The 22,195-nt window shown below is 44.4% G+C and overlaps 1 protein-coding gene across 2 annotated transcripts in view; it reads left to right on the forward strand.

Moving 5' to 3' along the window:
* The window catches only part of LOC147606313 (Acyl transferase/acyl hydrolase/lysophospholipase superfamily protein), a 41,439-nt gene that overhangs the window by 7,564 nt on the left and 11,680 nt on the right, over positions 1-22,195 (forward strand). For both annotated transcript variants that reach the window (XM_086791844.1, XM_086791843.1), the window contains exons 3-4: positions 7,176-7,248; positions 7,980-8,085. In XM_086791844.1, the coding sequence (XP_086647970.1) occupies positions 7,176-7,248; positions 7,980-8,085 (179 nt within the window). The remainder of the gene's footprint in view (positions 1-7,175; positions 7,249-7,979; positions 8,086-22,195) is intronic.

Below are 22,195 nucleotides of genomic sequence, written 5' to 3' on the forward strand. Positions count from 1 at the left end.
GAATATTGCAAGATGCCGAGAAGCATTTACAGGTTTATGAGAAAGAGATGTTGGCTGTAATTCACGCTCTTTCTACATGGAAACACTACTTGCTTGGGGCTGATTTCACTGTGCAGACAGATCATCAGACCTTGCGTTATTTCCTCACGCAGACTAAGCTTTCAGAAAAGCATATGCGTTGGGCAAACTTTTTGTCTATGTTTCACTTCCAGATTGTGCATGTGGAAGGCAAAAAGAATGTTGTGGCAGATGCTTTGTCACGCAAGCCACAGGTCTCTGCAGTTTCACTTGCTTATCATCATGAGCTTGATGAAATGAAAGAGCAGTATGCCCATGATGAGGACTTTGAAAAGTTGTATGATCAGATGTCTGAGGGTCAGCGGCATGAGCATTACACTCTCAGAGATGGGTTTTTATTGATGCATGGCAGACTGTGTGTTACTAGGCCATTGCGACTCAAGGTTATGATTGAAAGTCATGCTCCACTGTATGCAGGTCATAGAGGTATTGACGCCACGGTAAATGCAGTGGAGACTTTCTTTTATTGGCCAACCTTGAGAAGAGATGTTGATGCCTTTGTGAGGCAATGCATCGTATGTCAGAAGGTAAAGTTTGACCGTCAAAAGACACCAGGGTTACTACAGCCTTTACCTATTCCAGATAGACCTTGGGAGAGCATTGCCATGGATTTTATATTTGATCTTCCACGGACACAAACGAGCAATGATGGCATTTGGACTATCATATGTAGGTTCAGTAAGCAGGCTCATTTCATTTCCGTGCGTAAGACGATCAAAGTGGATCATATGGTGAAGTTGTTCATGGCGAACAGCTTCAAGTATCATGGCTTGCCTACGTCTATCATTAGTGACCGTGATCCACGGATGACGAGTTTGTTGAATTCAACTTCGACCCTAGCGAAGAAAAAACATTTCCTTAAGGCTTTGAAGCTCAAGGAGGAGGAACGTTGCTTCATCTGCGAAGAAAAAGGACATGCGGAACGAGTGTCCGAAGCAAAAGGGTGCAAAGACCACCGCAGGACCCAAGCCAAAGGCAGCTAACCAGTTGTCTTTGACAGGTACGTCAGTTACTGTACTTTCTCGTCCTAGTACATGTTCTGATTGTTTGTTCAACTCTAAAGTTTTTGGCTTGCATGATCTTCTCCGAGTTTATGGAGAAGTGAATGGCCATAGAATTCACATTCTTCTAGACCCTAGCGCCGAGACAACGATTTGCTAGCTGCAACATCATCCCCATCCTTTTCAGGATATGGAAAATCCTCGTACCCAGGGGATATCATACCTCCTTCTTAGAGACTCCTAAAACTATTAGGCACCACAATTGTGCCTCCTTCAAGCTATCAAAGTCTTAGGGCATGTGGGTTTTAACCCATCTCCTACCAAACACAATCTAGCTATTGCCAGAACCATATGCTTAGTAGTATCATAGGCAAACTCGACCATAGGGATGTACCTCTCCTAATAAAATGGTCGCCTGGAGCCGTATACACAAAGCATAAACTCCAAAAGCTGATTCCATCCTCTCTGTCTACCATCAAAGTGAGGATGATCAAAAAAACATAAGTCCGTCGAATCTTCGGAGACCTGCTGAAGGAATGTTGGAACAATCATATGAGATCTCTCCTGTAATCTCAGCACAATCCGGCACACAGACTGTATCTATATGGAACAACAACCGGTTCCGAAAAAAGGTAGCGACTACCTTGCATCCTAATAGGCGGAACGATTCCTGAGTCTTGGTCTAAATCAATGGAGATCCCCGCGTGGACCTATTGCCAATATTGAATGAAATGCCCATCGGCCTGACATAGCCCTCTCAAGGAATCATATAAGCTAGCACAAACTGGGTGGAAGATTCACCCTCCCAATCCTAGCAATCCCATCGAAATCACCCTTACGATTTTCTTGTCAAGTCTTTCGTAAACTCTATCTACCGTAGGATAACTATCCCCCCTTAAGGATAGGACATAGCGAGTTAGAAAATACACCCAAAAACTCTACATGTTGCAGATCCTAGCATCCCATACCACTAGGATACACACCATATAAAATTTCCTCGAGACTTTTAAAGCCGAGTCAACGGGTTAGGGTGATCAATCCTTTCCCAACTAAGTTTTGGTGCACTACACCTCCACCCCATGTCATGGTCCACTCTATAGATAAACCACTGGAAGAAACTGTGAAATAGTTCACATGTTCACACATCCGACAACTCTCGTCCTAATGGAGCTCCCATAGGGAAATATACTGTGCGATTTGTCCCAATCTTGAGATATTCTGACTACTATCAGGCAATCTTGACGTGCCTCAGCTGGCTCATCCTCTAAAGATCAATACTCACAGGCTGAGACCTTGGGATCCAACAAATCCCAAGATCAACCAACCATCCAGCTCTAGAAGACCATGAACTAACTCAATAGAGAAAACATATGCGAAATCCTATAGTGATGCTTTCTAATCTAGTGTCCCCCAAACATCTAACTTAATTGTTATCAACCACAATTAAACATCAAATGAAAGGGTACAAACACATTGAAACACTTCATATCAAAATATTACATCATACTATGAAGTCATGCTGAATTTACAAAATAGAGGGTGGGACCGCAAAATCACCCTTCAAACATACTGGAGCATCTTCCATTACAAAGGACAAATTATGAACCTTCCGATCTACATGGACATTGTGGCTATAAAACGATTCCCTACCTTAGTATAACATCGACCCTACCTGAATTCATAATAAAAAAATTGTAGGGACTTTGCATAACTCTTAATAGATATGGAGAATTGAGACACACATGCTGTCTCAGATCTGTCCATGTCCTGTTGCAAGGTTCACACAATACACGTGATCACTTGGCCGCGTCTTCACTCCCAGCTTCTACTCAAGTGTAGCATTAACAAAGTTGTGAGTGCTGCTAGGGTCAAAAAGGATTCTTCCTTAATGCCGAACCATACATAAGTATCAAGTCGTTATAGGACCGTGACTACCATGTTGAAAGATACATTCCATGCAAGCACTTTGACCTATCTAGGGAAGAAATTGAGGGTTACCTATTTTTGGTCAAATGTTTTGGCAAGCTGTCTTGGTCTTTGCCTTCGGGCAACTCGCCTTCATATAGCCCTTGTGAACACTTGCCCTCCGTCATGTTTTGAGGGGCTTGTTGGTGCTTTTGATTCTTCTTCGGATTGGGTTCACTCGAAGTTTGGGTTTGGTTATGTGGAGCCTTTGTAGACTTAAATTTTCATTCACGCCTAGAAACCTACTCAGAGGTTAGAAACCTACTCAGAGGTTTTTGTGGTTTGAGGTACTTCTAAGTCTGGTTGGCCATCATCTCCTCAAAAATCCTAGCATACCAGATGGCATCCTCCACCAGTGTCTTGCTATGATTATTCTTTACCTATGGATGAAAAACCCACACAATAGTGTGGCATCCATGTGAGTTGCTCGGGATTGCAACTCTCTGAATTTGTAAGTACGTGTCGAAAGACATGTTCTTCATACATGCTCTGAGTTGGGTTTCTTCTTAGAAGATTTTGCCGGTGAAGACTTTGCCCTTGTTGTTGTTGTTGTTGCGGCCTTTCGACCACTAGCCAGTCAGAGCCTCAGAACCTGTGCCTTGTGGAGGGTTCGTAAACCGCTCTTCCTGATCCAAAACCATAGGCACAAGCTCCTCCCATGTGATGGTCCTGAGCCTCCCACTGGTGATCAAAGAAGAATAGAAAGCTGAATACTGAGAGGTCAGATGAGACAGCAAAGTGATGGCCATGTTCTCTGAAGTTGTCTCTGTCCCAGCCCGAAGAACCTCCTGCTGAAGAGCTTGGAGTTTATTGATGTGCTCCCGCATCGTCGAAGACTTTGCAGGATTCATCACTCGCATTTGCACTTTCAAGGAAATCCGCTTCATGGGTGATACCCTGTTATACAAAGAAGCCAAGTGCTGCCAAATTCCTCGGGCCAACATCATGTGTTTCATGTGATTGATCACTTGGGGTGTGTAATTAAGGAAGATGAAAGAACGCACATGGGCATTGACACGATCCCATAACTATGCCTAAGCCTCCCGCTCTTTCCTAGTAGAAGGTAAAAGCTCACCCTGCTCCAACTCTGGCCATGGAACTCCAACTACAATGAAATCAGCCAAATCATAAGACTCTAGGACAGATTCTATCATTACCTTCCATATGCCATAATTGGTCCCGTCCAACTGTCGGTCCACTGGGAATGTCAGGAGGGTGGGGATTTTCACATGCTTCTCAACCATCTCAAGCAAATCTGCCATCTCAAGGGTTCACAAGGTCTTGTGAAGGGAGGGTGGGTTGGAAAAAAAATGAAGAAGAGGCTGCAAACACTATGCAAGGTGGCTGTCCAACAATGATGGTCACCTTCTACCTGTTTCTCCAAGTTCCGAACAGCCCAAAATTTCTCCAATCAGCACCAAAAAACAGCAAACCCTCAAGCTCTCTCTCCAAGCTTCAAAAGCCACTTGGGGCTCTGATACCATGTCGGAATGCACAACGGAAAAAAAGATGAACTGCTTTGAGAAAGAAAACACAGAAGTTTAGAGAGAGAGAAGCTGTATAAACTCTGCTATATACACAAGATCCGGTACAAATGAGGGGGGGGGGGGGGGGGGGGGGGGGGGGGGGGGGGGCAAGGCCCACAATATATATGGGCTGGGGCTGCAATCGGCCCAGTCTAAAACAGGCCGGCAACCCCACAATGGCCCACGACTGGGAAGCTGGCCAGCAGAAGGTAAGTTGGCCAGTAATAATGGCAAGTTGGCAAGTTGGCCAGCAATAATGGCCCCCTCCTAAGCAGTCAAATCCTACAGGTCGACATGGAAAAAAACAGCACTCCCACGACTGAAAAAAACTGGGAAAATGGACAGTGGGGAAAAATGGAGAAAACCTCACACAGGCGGGCACACCCACATCATTGGCCCTCACTCCCTACACTGTAATATGGAATAGACAGGAGATGATTGCTAACAAAATCTCCCCTGAGCTAGGGCCGAGGGGCTAAGGTTCCACTCCCCATTGGCCAAGCCAGTCAGCTCTAGCATCACATACCATTAGAGCTTGTCCTAAGGGACCCTCGGTAAGACCGCCTGCGAATTGACATGTCCACGGCAGGAGTAAGACTACTTTGGTCCAGGCACATATCGAATGTCAAATATAAGAAGAAACTGTGAGAGGCCTCTCAGGCCTATCTAACTAAGATCTCCTAAACATAGTCCAAAACTAGATTAGAGAAAACCAAATAAAAGGGCAAATAAAGGGCTGTAGGCAAGCTCACCACCCAATCGTAGGATCATTACTTCGATCCACCCCCGAGCCAAGGGCTAAGGCTCCACTCCACAGAAACATGCCAGTAAGAGTGCCTGCCCATAGGGGCCCTCAGCGAAACTATACTATCTGTGATCTGCCATGTCCACGAGAGGAGTAGAAACTCTGGTCCAGACACAAACCATTAGAAGTGCACGGCACGGCTGACTACACAATAATAACCCAAGGCATCACTTATTGTTATGTACCTAGAGCTAACTCTACTAGATTAGGCTTGCTAATTTGAGGATTAGCTTATGTTATGTACCTAGAGCTAATCCAAGGATTAGCTCTAGGTACGTACATAACACTTAACTGCCGGTATAAATAGCTAACTTGCTATAGATATCCTGTAGCCTAGTTTTTCAATGCTGCACCTTAGCCCTTTGCATCTACTTGCTTTCTCCTAATCCTAGGATCTCCTAACTGTGTTGCATTAGGCCCGCTAATTTGAGGATTAGTTCCAAGTACATAACATACTTCCCCTCCTTAGACGTTTCCACTTTTGGAAACAAAATCTATCTAAGCAAGAAAACCTATGCTGTATACTAGTAAATGTATCCCAAGTGTGTCCTCCTCTGGCATCTTTCCACTTAATTTTATACTCAGGGATCAACTTACTTGTAAGTTGCCTTTTGCTGAAATCAATCACGTTTCCGATCCATGTGGAACATAGGACAAGTCCTTGAGCTCAACAAGCTCCTGAGGAGTCACAATGCTATCCTTAGGAGTCTGCTCCCAGCGTCTCTTTCAGTCTACTGACATGAAAGACGTGATGAACTTTCATATTTTGTGTAAGTTCTAGCTTATAGGCTACCTCTCCGATCTTTTTAAGGATCTGGAAAGGTCCACAGTACCTAGGGGATAACTTCCCAACCTTCCCCGTCCGTAACGTTTGTAAGCACTTGGGTATTTGCAATTACACTAGCATTCCCTCAGATAATTCCCTTGGCAAACGTTGTCTATCAGCATAAAACCATGCTCTATCTTGAGCATTTATGATAGAATCTCTAGCTTTTGCTAGCATCTCCCGCATATCTTCCAAGAAATCCCTAGCCGCATCATTCTAAATGCCCTCAAGTCCCATAGTTACCAGAGATCTAGGTTGGTATCCGTACATCAAGGTAATATGAGAAATCTGTAATAGCCATATGAGGTTCGAAAACCTATCTTAAAGACATCGTCATCAGCCATGCTGATCTAGTATCTATCAGATTATCCGCTCTAGGAAGGGGATATCTATTCTTGATTGTAGCTTTATTCAACTTTTTATAGTTGATACACATCCTCCAAGTTCCGTCTTTTTTATGCTTCAAAAGCAGTGGAGCTCCCCAAGGGGATTTACTCTTTTGAAATCTATACTGTTCTAAGATATTCCGACAATCTCATCCTCTTCCAGCTGGCTCATCCTCTAAGGTGCAATCCTCATAGGCTGAGATCCTGGAACCAAATCAATCCTATGGTCAACCGACCGACTGGGCAGTAAACCATGAGGTAACTCTGTGGGAAAAACATCAGCAGCAAACTCTGCCTTGATGTTTTCTAACTTACGTGTCTCCTAAACATCAACTTACCATTTCTTGCGTGTAGATCTTGAAACTTGAACATTATGAATGAAGGCATTTTTCTATCAATTTCAAGGTTTTATGCTCAATTAATCATTGGGTTGTTTTTGACGACTAGTGCTATGTTATCATGAGTAAAATAATGTTGTTATGGTTTGCTTACAAGTCAAACAGTGCTCTTATTCTTTCCTCTATTATGTGGAACCTTGCTAGAAAACAAATTTTACATGCTTAAAAACAAGGCTCAATTTTTTTACAGGCTGTTTTGAGAGAATCTCTTGAAAAGTGCCTACCTGAGGATGCTCACATCAGATCCAGTGGAAGAATACAAGGTGACATAGACTTTTCACACTAGGCTATCTGGAATGATATGCCATAAGAAAGCTAGGATGTTACTTATGCTTAGTGCTGAAAATTGAGACGTCTTATATTTTCATTTTGACAAGCAGTGCCTAAAAAAATTGTAATGATATCAGTTTTTAAGCTGTGTTGACAAGCATGCTCTAACATAGAAGTACCCAGTAATTTATCGCAGGAAATGATATACTAGTAGGAGAGCAGGCAGGTCACAAATAGGCCCAAAGATGACGTGAAAGGATGGAGAGTTACAAGTTAGTGCCATGAAAAGATACATTTCTTAGGGACCATAAGTGCCACTTACCTGAATTTATGTGAACCGTTCAGGACACCTGGGTGAGGTAACAAACCTAGAAGCTAGATAGTGGTGTGAGGTGGCTTGAGCTGTTGAGTTTAGGCTCAACACGAAGCTTATGATTTGAACCGAAGGAGTACTCAAAATTAGTGTGGAGTCAGAGCCACAAGGCAACCGCTGGACAAGGGAGAGTAGGAGCAGGTACTGGATGAAGAAAGCACTTGAGGAGTCTGTGAGGAACCGGTTTGTTGAGGATTTTTGGAAAAAGGAGATTGGGGCTGAGTCTTTCTCATACCAGCTGAAGCTTCTTGGAGGAAGAACCTTGGGCACAATTGAAAAGTTTAAGTTGAACATGCATTCAATTGGGAACTATCTTGTCTAAAGTGCTTATTTTTGAATCAATGCATGCAGTTGCTATCACACAAGTGTTTCGATCACCAAAGGCATTAATAGTAGGTCATTTTCATTCCAAAGAAGACCTAATTGATGCACTTCAGACGTCGTGCTTCATCCCCGGGTATTTCTTTTTGTTGCTTGATAAGAAAATGATAGTGAACAAATAGCCTGCTTGATTTTTGCACGTGTACCTAAAAGAAATTTCTAAATGCTCAGGTATTTTTGTAGTTTCTTTTGAGGATTTAAACTTGTGGAAGGCATTGAGTGGTGATTCTAATAAGTGAACTTTTGAATGTTATGGACAAAGGTATTTTGAATGATTGACAATGGGTGTTCAACTGAATTGCGGAGTCACTTGGTGGGTGGGTCATGTTTTTTTTTTTGGGGGTTGGGGGGTCCCTTCGGGAGAAAGACTACATGTGGGGGAAAGTGCTACTTTCAAGGCCTGGAGCACCATCCGATCCCAATTGTGCCTTTTGACAAGGACCCTGGACGCAAAACTTCTTTCTGTTCCTGCATGGTGCTAGAATCACCCTGAAACTTGCAATCAAGTGCAATCAAGCCCGAGAGAGAGAGAGAGAGAGAGAGAGAGAGAGAGAGAGAGAACTGTTGGGTTTTATGCTGTGTATGCACCCAGAGGAGTGCTAGTGATCATCAGTAGGTTACTGGGGCACTTTTTACTTCAGTTAGTGGAGGTTTTTTCCCCCAGTTTAGTTCAGTTTCACTTATATGCAGTTTATAAGTGTTTTGGTCCACCCGGCACATTTATGGCCGGACATGTGAACACTTATCCTTTAGGGGTCACTATCATGTGGCTTGTACTTGATTTTTTCTATCATTGAGATATACAGCAGTCGTGTTCACTCCTTCTCCTTGTTTTCCACGCTTGCTTGAACCTGTGTAAACCCTAACCCTAACCCTGTTTGTCTTCAATTGGTATCAGAGCCATTGAAGTTCTGCTCAGCACTACCCGTACACTTGTTGCTGCATCTGCCCGTACATCATACGTACACAGCCTGCGCCGCCTTCAGCAGAGCATTGAAGCTCTGTATTGCTGCTGCCCGTACAAAAGTACCTGCCCGTACAGTAAGCTCAGCCAACGCCGCCTGCAGCAGTGCGCCGCCTTCAGTAACGTGGTCGCCTTCAGTCGGGTACTGCATCAGTCAGTCGTTGCTTACAACTATTGTGAGCGCCGCCTTCAGCCCGTGTACCTGTGCGCCACCTGTAAGACGCCGCCTGCAGCCCCAGACAGCGCCGACTGTACGTGTACCTGTGCGCCACCTGTAAGACGCCGCCTACAGTCCCAGACAGCGCCGACTGTCACCTGCGCAGCCATACGCCTTCAGCGCCGACTGTACCTGCACAGTACTGTGGTCGCCTCAGTACCCGTACTGTACCTGCCTGCTTACAGAGGACTGCTCTCGTACTGTACCTGCATACAGTCGACTGTACTTGCTACGAGTACCTGCACAGTACAACAGTCCACGTATCTGCACACTACAGTCAACTTGTACCTGTTGACATCTCAGCTGGTAAGCATTACAAGTTTTGAATATTGGGCACTTTAATTTTCTCTGTGAAAATATACAGGCACAACAGGCAGATTTTCTAGCAAGAAAATATACAGGTTTTTTTGCACAGTTTGGGTGCAGCAAATTTGGGCATTTTTGGGGCATTTTGGCATTGTGTACGCCATTTGCTGCTCTACTCTGCACATTCAGAGGATTGAGAGTGCAGGCAGATTTGGGTGAACTGTATTCAGTGGAGTACAATTGTTATCATGGTTTTTGCTATTGGGTTTTTTGGTAAACAGGTATAACATTGTGCGTAAAGCATAATGGCAAATCAACAGCAAAGTGATGTATTCACATATTTGTCTAAGGAAGACAAATTGGATGGCACGAACTACTCCTTGTGGAGTTTTATGCTGAAAAATGTGCTTGTGGCAAAAGGTCTTTGGGATTTTGTTAGTGGTGATGAACCACGTCCAGGTCCATTGGCTCCAGAGACTCCTCCCCAAGGGGGTGCTCGTGGACGAGGACAACAGGTACAGGCTCCAGGACAGCCATTGCCTGTTCAGAGAACAAATGCTCAAAAGACATGGGATGCCAGGGATGCACAAGCTTTGTCACTCATTGCATTGTCAGTTCAGAGGTCCATTATACCTCATATTCGTTCAGCTGGCTCTTCACAGAATGCATGGGTGACTTTGGAGCAGATGTATGCTGCTCGTAATGAGGCTAGGATCTCATTTTTGAAAAGAGAGCTGGAAAATCAGAAAATGAATGAAGGAGATGATATGTCTAGCCACTTAAACAAGCTGCAGGATTTGAGAGAGCAACTCATCAATGTGGATGAGATTATTCCTGAGACACAGCTTGTGTCCACCATCTTGCACTCTTTGCCAAGATCTTACTTGGCTTTCCATACCTCTTTGAACCTCAGCATGAGGAATGCTGTTGAACCCCTCAAGTATCAGGAACTTGTTGCTCTCTTACTACAAGAGGAGCAAATGAGGAAGAATATGAATATGAACACAAATGCTGAACAAGCATTTACTACAGGTCAAAAGGGGAAAGGGAAATCTCAGCCAAAGAGTGCAAATCAAAATTCAGGTGATGGTGGTTCTTCACAGGATACCAAGAAAGGTGATGGACAGCCCAAGAAGAAGGGCAAATGTCATTACTGTAAGAAGCCAGGTCACTACATCACGGAATGTAGGAAGAGGATTGCCAAAGAGAAGGCAAAGGAAGCTGGGATGTCTGTTAATGATGCTCCTAAAGCTCCTCCAGAAACTGCTTCTTTTGTTGAGGACAGGGATTACTGTTTTTTTACATGCAGCTATGATGCCTCTTGGTCTTCACAGGCACTCAGTTTGACAGAGCATGCATGTACTTGGTATTTTGATAGTGGTGCCTCAAAGCATATCACATCTCGCAGGGATTTGTTTAGTCATGTTGGCCCTGCCCCTGTTGGCAAAACTGTTCAGTGTGCCAACAATGCTTCATATCCAGTGTGTGGCATTGGGGAGATTCAGCTTACAGCCATTGATGGCTCCATTCTCCGCCTTACAGATGCCTTATATGTACCAGGGATAAAGAAGAATTTGTTGTTCATTTCTTCTTTAGCACATTGTGGAATGCAAGTCCATTTTGATGATGATAAATGCATGGTCAGAGACAAAGCAAATGCCTTGACCTTGATGCTTACTGGTACATTATGTCATGGACTTTATGAGTTGGATGCATTTCAGCCAGTGGATCAGTCTGCTTATCATGCATTCACTCTTACTCCAGCTATGGTTGATGCGGAGTTATGGCATGCTCGCATGGGGCATGTAAATTTTGGTAGTCTTATGCTTATGCAGCGACATAATATGTTTACAGATCTACCTCTCATGGAGAAGCCTCCAGATCACATTTGCGAAGGATGTATTTTGGGAAAAATGCACAGGTTTTCCTTCCCACGTGATCAGGCTCTAAGAGCAACTGCAAAGTTGCAACTTATACACAGTGATCTTTGTGGTCCCATGCAGACGAAGTCATTAGGTGGTTGCTTTTATTTTGCAACATTTATTGATGACTTCTCTCGTATATGCTGGGTCTATCCTTTGACACAGAAATCACAGGTATATGATGCATTTTTGGCCTTTGTAGCACTTGCTGAGACAGAGTCAGGATGCAAGGTGAAGACTCTCCGTTCTGACCGAGGGGGGGAATATATGTCACATGTGCTGAATTCCTTTCTTGGGAGTAGAGGTATAAAACATCAGTATACTACTCCTTACACTCCACAGCAGAATGGGGTTGCAGAAAGAAAAAATCGGTCACTCATGGAGATGGCCAGATGTATGCTAAAGGCAAAAAGACTACCACATATCTTTTGGGTGGAAGCAGTAATGTGTGCTTGTCATATTTTGAATCGATGTCCCACAAATGCATTGGTTTCTATTACTCCTTTTGAGGCTTGGCATGGCCGCAAGCCTTCTGTATCGCATTTTCGTATCTTTGGGTGTCTTGCATATGCACACATACCCAAAGAGTTAAGGAGGAAGCTTGATGATAAAGCCACAAGATGCATTTTTGTTGGGTATAGCCGTGAGAGCAAGGGCTACAGGTTATATGACCCACTATCCAGGAAGATATTCATCAGTCGGGATGTGATTTTTGATGAAAAATCAGAATTATCCATGGCTGGTTATGAGGCAAATCAGGCTGAAAATGATGTGTTTGAAGGTCTACTACCCATGGAGTTTCATTCCACAGTTGGTGATCCAACTCATGAGGGTACTGGACAGCCAGCAAATGATGTAGGTGGTGCAGAAATTCAGCAGCCAAATGAGCCAGAAGCTGAACCAAATATGGGACAGCAGGCACCACAGGTCAGACATATACCTAGATGGTATTTGAGGACATTACAGGACAGCCATTTAGAGGGTCCTCTTGTTGGTCGTACTCGTAGGGAGACAAGGACCAATGAGCATGCACACATCATGGATTTGAATCTGGTTATGGCAGCCAGTTTACAGGATGATGATGAGCCTGATTCATTTGTGGATGCACGAGATAATGTGCATTGGAACAAAGCCATGCAGGATGAAATTGATTCTATTAAAAAGAATCAAACATGGGATTTGGTTGATCTGCCCAAAGGCAAGAAAGCCATTGGTACTAAATGGGTCTATAAGTTGAAAAGACATGCAGGTGGATCCATTGACAGGTACAAAGCCCGTCTAGTTGCAAAGGGCTATGCACAGAAAAAGGGCATTGATTATGAGGAGACATTTGCTCCTACCTCCCGTATGTCGACACTTAGGTGTGTCATTGCATTGGCTGCACATCGTGGTTGGGTTGTTCACCAGTTGGACATAAAGACTGCATTCCTACATGGGGACCTCGAGGAGGAAGTTTATGTATTTCAGCCCATGGGATTTGCAGAACATGGTCATGAGGGGAAAGTATGCAGGCTGAAAAAGGCCTTGTATGGTTTGAAACAAGCTCCACGAGCTTGGTATGCAAAAATAGATGCTTTTCTACTCACTCAGGGATTTGTGAACAGTCCATCAGAGACCACTTTGTATGTGAAGAAAGAAGAGACAGATCTGCTGGTCATCAGTCTTTATGTGGATGATCTCTTGCTCATGGGATCAAATGATGACAAAATTGCAGCTTTTAAGGAGATACTGAAACAGACATTTGACATGTCTGACTTGGGCCTTGTACATTACTATTTGGGCATACAGTTTGTGCAGGATAACAGAGGCATTGGGTTGTTGCAATCACGTTATGTTGCTAAACTTCTGGAGAAGTTTAAATTTCAGGATTGCAAGCCTATTAGTACTCCTATGGAGCCTGGGATGAAACTGTCACTACAAGATGACAGTGTTTCCTTTGATGCCACTACATATGCTCAGGCTGGTGGGTGCCTCATATACTTGTGTAATACAAGGCCAGATATTCAGTATGCAGTCTCTCAGTTGAGCAGATTCATGCACAGCCCACGGTTGTCACATTGGCAAGCTGTGAAGCGTGTATTCCGTTATTTGCAGGGTACCTCGTCTCTTGGTTTGCTTTATCCTGAGGGGGGTGACATGCAGTTACATGCTTACAGTGATTCAGATTGGGCTGGTGACTTTGATACCAGACATTCCACTAGTGGAAATTGTTTCTTCCTTGGCGCTTCATGCATTTCTTGGCTAAGCAAGAAACAGACCACAGTGGCCACTTCGTCTTGTGAGGCAGAGTACAGAGCAGCCTTCACTACTACTGTTGAGTGTGTTTGGCTGCGTCGTCTTATGACTGATATGGATATTTCAGTGGAGGAGCCTACACCTATCTATACTGATAGTCAGAGTGCCATTGCTGTGGCCAGGAATCCTGTGTTTCATGCTCGCACGAAACACATTGAGATTCACTATCATTTTGTTCGGGAGAGACTCCAGGCAGGAGATATCAGTCTGATCTACTGTCCTACAGATCAGAATGTGGCAGACATCTTCACCAAGGCATTACCACGTCCGAAATTTGAAGCATTCCGCAATGCTTTGAATTTGTTTCCTTTTGGTGGATGATGTACAGTGATCACATATCACTCCAGGGGGGTTTGTTGGGTTTTATGCTGTGTATGCACCCAGAGGAGTGCTAGTGATCATCAGTAGGTTACTGGGGCACTTTTTACTTCAGTTAGTGGAGGTTTTTTCCCCCAGTTTAGTTCAGTTTCACTTATATGCAGTTTATAAGTGTTTTGGTCCACCCGGCACATTTATGGCCGGACATGTGAACACTTATCCTTTAGGGGTCACTATCATGTGGCTTGTACTTGATTTTTTCTATCATTGAGATATACAGCAGTCGTGTTCACTCCTTCTCCTTGTTTTCCACGCTTGCTTGAACCTGTGTAAACCCTAACCCTAACCCTGTTTGTCTTCAAGAACTCCCTGCTACTCCACTCCCTTGCCTTCTGCACCTGCTGCCCAGCCCCCTTCCCTTTGCGCCTTCCCCCTGACCCCCCATCCTTGCGCGCAGCTGCCCCCTGCCTCCTCCCTTCCCTTCGCTCTCTTCTTCCTGTTTTCCACTTTTTCTCCCTTCGGTCCTCAATTGTCCCACTCTTTCCGCTCAACCTTGCCCCCTGCCTTGCCCCCTCTCGCAGTGCAGGTTCTCTGGTTCTCCCGCTTCATCTACCCTGGCTTTCCTCCTTGGAGGACTCTATGGCAGCCGCTCTGTCTACTCTGACCGACACAGCTCGCAGATGTACTTTTCCTGTCGTGGAATTCCAGCTTTTGGCCTCTTCTATATCGCTGCCGTGGAGGACACCACTCTAGTCGGCAAGCTTGTCGGCAGTGCCCGGCAGTGTTTTCATCTATCTACATTTTGTGTCTATGTCATATAGTCTAGAATCTAGATTCCATCTACTTTCGTGTGATTGTTGTGTGATTGTTCATTAAACTTGAAAGTTCATTATAAATCTGAATTTCTCGCTTGGTGACATTTGAGTCACGACTCACAATTCATGAGAAGTATTTTGCATGTGCCATGTGCTTTATGTCTTATGTGTTTTTTCTATCATTACAGTATGTTTTTAGGTGGACTTTATATGTTTTTTAATATTTATAATTAATACAAATATTGAAATTTTGAAACTTCAAAACCTCGAGGCCTTTCGAAATAAAACCCCAAAACCCTTGAAACACAAAAATCCTCAAAACGTCGATATTGTAGGTAAAACTTTGCCATCTTTGTCAGTCTGCCTACCACCATCCGGATGGAAGCATGTCCTCTACCGCCGGTCCGAGGCAATCCAACAATAAAATACTTTCCCATTTCCCAAAAGGAATCTCTTGAGGATATAACAACCCTCCAGTCCTAAGGCGTTTAGCCTTATTCACCTGACATTGATGACATTTCACCACATAGTCCTAGACTTCCGCCTTCATCTTAGGCTAGTAAAACGTATGTTTTACCAAATCATATGTATGTTGTACTCCTAGATGACCTTCTGTAGGAGAGTCATGACATTCATAAAGGATCCTTTTCTTAATCTCAACACAATCAGGTACATAGATTCTAACATCCCGGAATAATAATTCCGTCTGTATCATGCACTAACTACCAGCCACCCGCACAGGTGGTATGACGTTGATCCTTGGTCTAAAACTATGGAGCTCCCTGCCTGAACGTGGTTTAGGATCCAAAATTCATCGTAAGACGAGAGAAAATGTACGGCAGCCAACACCTACTGAAATGCCCATCCGTTCGACACAACCCTTTGAAGGAGTCATACAAATCGGCACTGATCTTGTGAAACTCAAAAGATTCACCTCCCCAATCCGACTCAAAGCGTTTGCAACCCGATTCAAACTACTCTTCCTCTTTTGAATCTCCATATCAAAGTCTTGCATAAGCTCTGCCCAGTGTGCCTTTCTCCCTTTCAACTCAATTCTATACGTATGTACTTGATTGATTCAGTCAAGACAACAAATTTGGATTCCTACAAATAAACTCTCCAAATTTTCAAAGCATACAATTCTTTCTCATGAGTATGCCACCCGACCTCACTATCATCAAGTTTCTTGCTTTCAAATGCCACAAGTTGGCCCCCGTGGAACAAGGCAGCCGCCCCCTATCACGTAATCATCGGTGTCAGTTACAACCACAAATGGTTATAGGTGCCTCCTTCACCTTGAGCTTGAGAGTATGGAAAGTCTCTTATTCCATCCACCCTCTGAGCAGGTTCATGAAAGAAACAATCAGTGACTTTTTAAGAAAGACTGTGAATCCCAAGAATGCCCAAAGTCGCCTCACTGGCCAATCCAATACCGTATGAATCCACTCAATTCCAGTGCTCATACATTTCGAGAGATCCGATGACCTAGGTATGTGAGCTCCTTATAGAACTTAGAGAGTTTAGCATATAGTCGTTCCCATATTAGAATCCCCAAGACTACCTTGAGATGCTCAATATGCTCCTCGAGGTTAAGACCATAAACTAACATATCATCTAAGAATACCACAACGAATAAATAATCCGGAAAGAGATCATTCATCATTTGCTGAAAAGTAGGAGCATTCGTGATCATCTGTTGAAAAGTAGGAGCATTCGTGAGCCCAAAAGATGAAACGAGAAACTTGTAATGGCCATACGACGTACGGAAACTTGTCTTAGAGACATCTTCCTCGGATATACGTATCTAGTGATAACAAGTACGAAGGTCAATCTTCGTAAAATAGGTAGCACCTTGTTGATACCAAATGCGAAGCTCCACCCATAAGATCATCTGATACACAAGCTAAACACACAAGGTTAGAACACATAGAGGGGTTCATGCAAACTCACCTCCCAACCGTATAGGGGCTAAGGTTCCACTCCCACAAGCCAAGCCAGTCAACCCTGGCGTCCCATACCACCAGAGCCTGTCCTAAGGGACCCTCGGCAAGACCACGTATGTACTGCCATGTCCATGGCAGGAGTAAGACTACTCTGGTCCAAGAACTTCACTAGAGAGCCTGGAGGAGCAATGGATTGAGTACTGATACCACACACGGCTTCTTTCTAGACTGAGGCAGGGGACAGGGTCTCCCTTGAGTTTTTTGCCACCTCAGCAGGACCCCACTTTAGGCAAGAGGGGATTTGAGATCTTCGCTGGCCAGACGGATCTATTGCGTTAGAGCCTCGATAGGTGTGGGAGGTAGCCTCATCATTTTACAATTCTCTCCTCATTGTTGACCTCAGAGAGGCAGCTCGCCAACGAGTTTGGAGCCATGTCTAGCCTTGTCTCGGAGCACTTGTGTGGACACACTTAGATTTTGCGTTATCTAACATGGAGCTAGCAGTTGCACTGGAGGCCCTTCTGCACAGGAAGCGATCAAGAGAGAATGGTCTGCCAGTTTCCCTCTTCCTTCACCATTGGGACCTCATGGGAGCAAGCTTTCGACCTTCTTTCAATGAGGTTATGCAGACATGCTTACTCCCCGAGCACATGTCCGAGAGTTTGATATGCCTTATCCCGAAGGAGGGTGGTGATCACCTGGAGATCCGACAGTGGAGACCCATCACCCTCTTAAGGAACGGCGTACAAGATCTTGGCCAAGGTGATCAGCTTGCCCCTTCAGCCTTCCCTCCAAATTTGGTCCATGCTACACACATTGGCTTCATCCAAGACTGTAGCATCCTGGATAACATCTTCACCGTTTGGGAGGCAACAACCATAGCTAGACTTAGGGGGGAGGACATGGCCATTTTGCTTCTTGACGTCGAGAAAGCATATGATAGAGTTGATTGGGCCTTTTTAGAGGGGACTATCCTCAAACCTAGATTCTCTGCTTGCCTGGATCCGGGGAGTTGCGGCCCTCTGCACCAAGGCTGCCCATTTGAACTATTCCTCTTCCTTTTTGTGGTTGAGGCCATGAGTTCCTTTCTCTGAGAGTAGGATACAAGGGGTTGTGCTTGCCCATTCGCACCATGGAGGAGTTGCTGGTGGATGCGGACTTTGCAGATGACGCTACCGTATACCTCAAGGGGTCGAAAGGGAACCTCCGCCGCTTTGCAGCACCGATTGAGTAGTTTTGCTTGGCTTTAGGAGCGAGGATCAACGGGCACAAGTTTGGTGGCTTTTGGATTAGTAGCACTCATAGCCCGGCTTGGCACCTAGTTGACGAGTTCAGATGGATCCCTCATAGCACGGTTGTGCGCTATCTTGAATGTCAGGTGGGCATTGATATTCCAGCAGATAGCCCCGCTCCTCTTGAGCATTTGGAGGAATCTTTTATATTGGAGCTGTGCTTGGTTGTCACTTGTAGGGTGAGTGGTGGTAGCCAACCAGGTTCTTCTAGCTACCATGTGGTACATCACTTCATGCTTGGCCTTCCATCGTTCTTGAAGGAGAGCTCGGGAAGGAGTCGTAGAAGGATTTGCCACATTTCCTTGCACCTTTGAGGACCAGTTTGCAGCTAGTCTCGTCCACACTTGGAAGCTTCTTTGTCTTACCCTCATTCGGGTTCCCCCCCACTTGCCAGGAGGAGAGAGAGGGACAACACATGGCCTGAAACCCTCATTCCACTTTCCCTCAGGACACATGATCGGCGCACAATCCCACCTCACTTGGGGCCGGCTTTGCAGGGGGCTAGCTCAGACTCGTCACTTCGCAGAGTTACCATTGACTCTTGGAACGGACATAGTAGGAGCACCTAGGCACCTTGAGAGGAGCCTCTAATATGATTTGTTACATCGACTCTGCCATTCGACTGGATTGGCTTCTTCCTCCCGAGGATTCTCCCGATATCCCATGGCCTCATTCACTTACACCGGCCTAGTGGTTTTTGGTTTTTCACATGGCATGCATGCTATCAAGTTTCCAATGCAACTTGTTGATGCTACCAACAAGATGTGTTCCATGTCATAGGTAGTAAATGAGGCTATGTACAACAGTATGCCTCTTTATCTTCAAGTGGCTTAATTTCTCTTCGTAAGTTTCATCGAGATTTCGTAATTTCCTATGTAGACAAATGTTCTAATAATTTTGTGTTTACATGCAAATAGTTCTATGTAGAATGTCTTTTGAAAGAAGTTAACTCTTCTACTCAAATGTATGAAAGTAGCTTTCTCACCCCAAGAGATTATTGCAAAACACCAAGATTTTTGCAAATCTTTTGGTTTCAAGGTGAGCAATAAGTTACCTTTTCTTTATGCTATTTGGAAGTTTCATAAACATCCCAAGACGCCTAGATTTATAGCTGCCTCTAGTAATACCTCTTTAACTTCGGTCTCAAAATGGTTGACTAATTGCTTTAAAGCCATTTTACCGAGTGTCCATGAGCTTTGGAGAAATTTTCGTAGAAAGAAGGTGTACCTATAGATTGTAGTTGGATCTTAAAAGATTCAGTGGGAGTGATTCCTGTTGTTACATTCTTAAACTCTTCTCGTAGTCTCATTGAGAAGTCTCTCCTTTGTGCCTTCAAACTTTTGATTTCACTACTCTTTATACTAAATTGGACTTAAACGACTTGCATAGTAGAATTAAATCTCTGATTTGTCAAGTCTTTCATTACAAACTAGAGCATAATAGATACAAAGCTTTGTTGATAGAAAAATTCAGCTCTTCATTTTGATTTTTGTTGGTTGAAAAACAAAAACCAAGACATAGCCAAGAATAAAAAAAGATACACTAAGATTGTAGACCAAGATTATATTATGTCTTGGTTAGATTTTCTCCTAGATAACCACTATATAACCTTAGGCGATTCCTTATTTAAGCAAACCATTGGTATTACTATGGGTACTAATTGTGCCGTTTTTCTTGCCAACTTTTATCTTTTTACATATGAATTTGAATTTATGGAACGCCTAGTTTGCGTTGATACGTGTACTGTCTTTCTCCACAATCTTTGTCAAGTGAGACGTTTTGTTGATGATCTTTTTGTTCCCAATATTCCTGATTTCCAAGACTTTATGTATTTAAACCCTACCTCTCTAGGTGGAGGAATTTATCCCAGAGAGTTTTGTGAACTCAATTGCAAAATGTTTACAACTCAAGTATTCCAACTTAAATATCATAAGAATGCCTCACTTCACTTCTAATATTTCTAAAATAACTAAATATGGTATTGTCTCTTCTCAGTTATTCAGATTCTCTCGTATTTGTTCAAACAAGTTTGCTTTTATTACTCAAGTTTGCCAACTCATCAGTTCGCTTGTGCAAAAAGATTATTGCTTTAAAAAGGTTTTAAGCAAAGTTCATTGTTTTTTGAATCGAAGTAGATATATCTTTGAGATTTATGCTTTTGGAATGTTTAAGATTATAAGTAATAAGTTTCACAAAAATGGGGAGCTTAAAAGCCCATTTTCTGTTGAGATCATTTTAGCTCTTAGTTGTTATTTATCATTGCTTCTAGTCTTGCTTAATCTTTGCTTTAATAGGGAAGTGATTTGTTTTTGCTAGTCTAGTTGTAAGTGCTAGCCTTCATCATGGCTGAGTTTGCCCTTCACCTTCGGAGAAGTGATAAACTTAGCTCGTTGGTCTCTGTATAAAAATTGTGTCCTCTTGGTTGGGACAATTTTTATATATATGTAAACCTGCACCTACTCTGGGGCGCTGATGACGTGAGTAGGGATGTCGTAGCACCTAGCTATGCATGATGAAGTTGATGATCTTATACTTCATGATTGGACAATCTTTGAGGTAAAGTTCACACTTTTTGTATTACTTCTTTTGTTTTAGTGAATTAGTCATTTAAAGTTTGTTTTTGCTAATTAGTTATTAAATTGTTAGAAATTCTTTTGTTGTGGTTCAATAAAGAATTTGTCTGTGTGTATGTGGGATTGTGTGATTTAGTTATGTATTTGTCTATTTGCCTGCACCAGAACCTCAGGGAATCGAAGCCCCAGAACTTGAAATTGGCACCTCTTGGCTGCAACCCACCTTCTGATCCGGAGGTAAATGCTCATAACAGTTATCAGTGGGCACCATTTCATCAGGGGCCCTGCCTACTTGATGCACTGGCTGGCGGCGCTCCCGCTGGGGCTGGCGCCATCAGTTAGCATCTTCCTCTGCATCTTGAAGTCGGGCTGACTGGCCAAGGGTGGTAGTGCTGAGCTCTTGTGTCATCCGCCCTCACAAGGGGAGCTTGAAGCGAGGCTGGGAGCATCCTCAGCAGGCATTGTGGCGGCGATGGGGAAGAACGAAGCAAGTTGCCCCATCTGCCTACACACGAAACAGAATACTCAACGCGTTGCAGGTAGGTCCTCCTACAGACTGGGGAGTGCAATAACCTGCAGGAGAGCCTATGCAAACTGTGATGGAAGGAATCCCAGAGTGGCCTTGTCTACCACCAAGGCAGCAGTCTGGGTGGGACTCTAGTATTGAACCGAACATCTGTCCAATCGCGTGGAGGAGAGGGTGGTACTCCTTGAGGCCAGGCAAGCAGACCGCACTGGGAATCTGGATACCCTTGCAGGGGGTTGGGATGCGGGGTCGAAGCCATGGTGCCATCTAGTGAAGAAAGCCTGGGTGCTGCATATCGTGATGGGGCGTTGCTGCATCACACGATCTCCTGCTGTGGGTGAATCAAACTCCACTGGAGAGTTGCCAAAGTCAAGAAAATGGATATAGATGATTTTGTCAGGCTTGCCAATGAGGGCTGCCTGGAGAAAATCCTGAATCTGTCCGCATGTGGGTACAATCTTGCAAACCAAGGAAGCGGCCGCGAGGGATGCAGCTATAGAAGCCAAGAGCTTGAGGTCCGCTTTGGAAAAATGGGAAGGGGTGGTGGCCTCAGTTGGGCATGATGGAGCAGCTGCCATGGAGTCCTCCTCGAAGGGTAAGGACTAGAGAAGCTGACTTGTGCTGAAAGGAAAACAACCTGAGCGAACACCTGTGCTGAGAAGGTGGGGATGAATAAGAAAACAGAAGGCTAGGGCTGAGGGAGGGGCAAGTGGAGGAGGAATCTCGAAGCAGCAAGGGGTGGCGATGGAGAGGCGGGGCAGCAAAGAAGGCGGGGTGGGGGAGGGCAGCTAGCGCACAAGGCAGGGGCAGCAACAAGGTGATGGGAAGGGAGAAGGCACTGGTGGGTCAAAGGAGTAGGGGCGACGGGACATAAATGTTGCGTAGGGGCGAAGGAGGAGGTGAGGCGAAGAGAGGCAGCGATGGGCAGCGCAGGAATACGACAAAGGGGCGAGGGGGAGGCAGCGCAAAGGCAATGGGGGCAGGGGCGGGGAGCACAAGTCTGCCCCAAAGAAAG

This window comes from Cibotium barometz, chromosome 57, assembly GCF_041138505.1.
Source record: "Cibotium barometz isolate CiBa-2024 chromosome 57, ASM4113850v1, whole genome shotgun sequence".
Taxonomy (NCBI): domain Eukaryota; kingdom Viridiplantae; phylum Streptophyta; class Polypodiopsida; order Cyatheales; family Cibotiaceae; genus Cibotium; species Cibotium barometz.